General features: G+C 39.9%; 1 protein-coding gene across 1 annotated transcript; it reads right to left on the bottom strand.

Annotated features, from left to right (window-relative positions):
• Positions 1–99: 99 nt before the first annotated feature.
• On the bottom strand, positions 100–2,910 carry AK88_03073 (uncharacterized protein; the record flags this gene model as incomplete). The annotated part of the gene is made up of 13 exons (XM_012480696.1): positions 100–231; positions 339–379; positions 536–690; positions 857–969; positions 1,066–1,146; positions 1,282–1,344; positions 1,511–1,556; positions 1,658–1,743; positions 1,898–1,989; positions 2,132–2,259; positions 2,386–2,445; positions 2,650–2,690; positions 2,857–2,910. The coding sequence occupies 13 exons, from the start codon at positions 2,908–2,910 to the stop codon at positions 100–102; spliced, it is 1,092 nt and encodes a 363-aa protein (XP_012336119.1).
• Between the last annotated feature and the right edge of the window lie 239 nt (positions 2,911–3,149).

Raw genomic sequence — 3,149 nt, forward strand, 5'->3', positions numbered from 1 at the left:
AAAAAAAAAAAAAAAAAATGAGCAAAGGTACAAATGGGCAAATGTTCACATATCAGCACACAGCTACTTTTATGCGTGGTCTGCACACAAACAAATGAGCTACCGGACACATGCAACTGCTCGCACAAGCATGTACAAATCAATTATTGACATACGTAAGTCTACTCTTTGCGGATTGTGCTTTGTGCTTCTTCCCCAAACGAGTGCAAATTTAAAATCCTTAATCATGTCCTAAAAAAAAAAAAAAAACGAGAATGGCACTGGTATTTATGAGCGTTGGCACATGTCATAAAATGGAGGGAACACAGTGGGTACAGTTATCAACGCTGCCGAATTACTTTATGAATTTGGTTAAGCACGGCCTCCACAGTTTGGCTTCCTGTAGAAATGGAAATAAAAAAAAAGGCAAAGGGGAATGGACCAAATTTATCATCTTGTAGGTTCCTTGCCCCACACCGTTTGGACGCAAACGCTGCTTCGATGCAACACCGATTGGTGGAACTTTTTATTAAGTTATCCCCTCGTAGGGTCTCACCCCGTTGCCTAGTTAACGTAATCGGATTCGTAAAGTCAGGTTTTTCCTTGCGCACTTTGGTATACACGCGAATAATTTCCAATTTCTGAAAAATGTACTCCTTTAGCACGTCCAAATTCCACGACTTGCTGCTACTTATCACCACCGTGTTTTCGCTGCAAAGAAAAGGGGGCGCAGTCGGCACGGGTGTGTAAAATACGCAGACAAAGAGGTGTGTACCTGTTTGTATATGCACACGTCTACACAGGAATTGCTCCTTCGTCACACAGAAAAGTGTATGCACACATATGCGTATTTAACGTGGAAGCATATCTGCCTTACCCGGAGGCGATGGTGTTAATTTCGTCCAAGGGCAGCATATCAATTTTGTTGTACACATAAATGCACTTAATGTACTTTCGGTTGCCCTCAATAATATCAATGAGATCGTCAACCTGTGTGTTATAAAACAAAAAAAAAAATGAAATAAATTTAATGCTGAATTACGAATAATCGCACTCGAGCGCAATCTGCACACATCCACTTCCTACCGTTGCATCTTCATTGAAGAGCAAATTGCAGTTGTGTATTTTGTACTGGTGAAGGATGCTCATTATAAGCTTGTTGTCCAGCTGGGGGGGGGTGGAAAGGTGGGAATTATTAAAATGGGATTACGTCCCAAATGGGGGGCGAGCACACATACACTCCATCACGCTTCGTCGTTAATATGTGCACGGGTTGAGGGAAGACTTATTCCGACAGCTCACCTTTGTTAAGGGGACAGTGCTATTTATAACAACACCGCCGGTCTTCTTCCTTGTCAATGTGATCTAAAAAAATTAAAAAAAAAAAAAATAAAATAAATTAATCGATAAAATTGGAATAGTTTCCTAAAATGATATACATTATAATAAGCATAGGCATACTGCAGAATGATGAAAAAAGATCTAGCAGTTTGTGCATTTTTTTTTTTTTCTCCTTTATATTTGCCCTTACCCTTTGCGGATCTTGGTTTATTCGTATGCCCACAGCTTTAAGTTCGCTGGATAAGGTAAAGGGGGGAGGAACAAACAATGTTAATTTGTCCATAGGTACGTCACACACTACTTATGTAGGGTTGTAAAAAGAAAAAAAAGAAATTACTTTTCTAATTTTATTTTTTGACTATTATCCCTCGTTGCGTCTAGTATCATCATAATCATGTCGCACGACTTGGCAACAGCTATAACCTGGAGGAGGGAAGAGATGAAAAAAGCAGAAGAAGCTGAAATAAAACATTTTACTCATGTTATGTATCGATGCGACGTACGACGTCGGCACTCCATGCATATAAGCACGTATGTACACATATGTATATATATGTGTGTGTTTTCGTATGCGCACTTGTCTCCCTCGTCCACGGCCTTCTGAAGCCCCTTGAATTATCCCAGGAAGATCCAGCAGCTGAATTTTTGCATCCTTGTAACTTATTATTCCTACGAGAAAATTGTAGTACTCACGATTGTGGTAGTGAATGGGCATGCGTTTTTGTGGTGAACCCGAATCTTTCACCAATCTGTAATAACTACACTCCCCTCTTCAATGAGAGATCATTTTTTTTTTTTTTACGAATAATACCTGGCTTGCAGGTCAAGGTGGTAAACTCATAATCAGCTATCTCCGACGTTGTGCTGGTTATTTTTGATAATAGCGTTGATTTTCCAACTGAGGGAAATCCGATTAGGCATATTCGCGCATCGCCTTGTCTATAATTTGAAAAGAGGGAAGACAGTGACGTGAGTCATGCGCGCAATGGTTTAGGCGATGTATATATATTGGTTATGTATTTATTATTTTATTTATTTTTTATATATATCTCTCATCATGTTAACCGTTGCACGTCGAAGCCTTCCCCTTTCTTCCCTCCTTTGGGGGCTTCCAACAGCTGTGACCTAAGGTAAGGTGATTTCAATAAAGGTGTTTTAAATTGCGGCTCCCAGTTGGGTCGGCGCTAAAATGTGTACGTAACAAGGCAGCATCATTCAGCACTGCTGAGGTGTGTATTCACGTGAAGAGGATTAGGGGTCTCCTTCGTGGTGTCGTTGGCCTTGTTTTGTTAAGACAAAAATGGGGACCCCATGTCCGCATCTATGTACCGATATTTGGCTAGTTTAGCTTTCAGTTGTCCCAAGTGGTACTAAAAAAAAAAAAAGGGATGCGCATGTGAGGTAGCCAGACAGGGGGTAGAGCTTACACGGTTAGGGATGCGAAAAAAAAAAAAGCGATACACAGCAGGACATAGAAGAGGGAGAACAGAACAGCCTACAAGGCGATGTGACACGGCTAGTGCTCGTCCCCCTTACTTCGGTCGCCTTGTTCTTCTGGGTCCTGGCCATCTCGGCCTCTATCTCTTTCATTTTCTTTAAAAAAAAAAAAAAAAAAAAAAGAAAGCCATTATGGGTGTACAAATGGGGAACGCATAAAAAAAAAAAAAAAAAAAAAAGAGCAGCCCTCACGTAGCTTACCTCTAGAATTCCCATTTTGACAGAAAACGAAGTCCACTTCTACTTGTGAGAGTTTTATCATAAATTGTATGGTCAGAGAACTTAACGAAAAAAAAAAAAAAAAAAAAAAAAAAAAAAAAAAAAAAAAAAAA

The sequence above is a fragment of the Plasmodium fragile genome (genome assembly GCF_000956335.1).
Source record: "Plasmodium fragile strain nilgiri unplaced genomic scaffold supercont1.33, whole genome shotgun sequence".
NCBI lineage: Eukaryota > Apicomplexa > Aconoidasida > Haemosporida > Plasmodiidae > Plasmodium > Plasmodium fragile.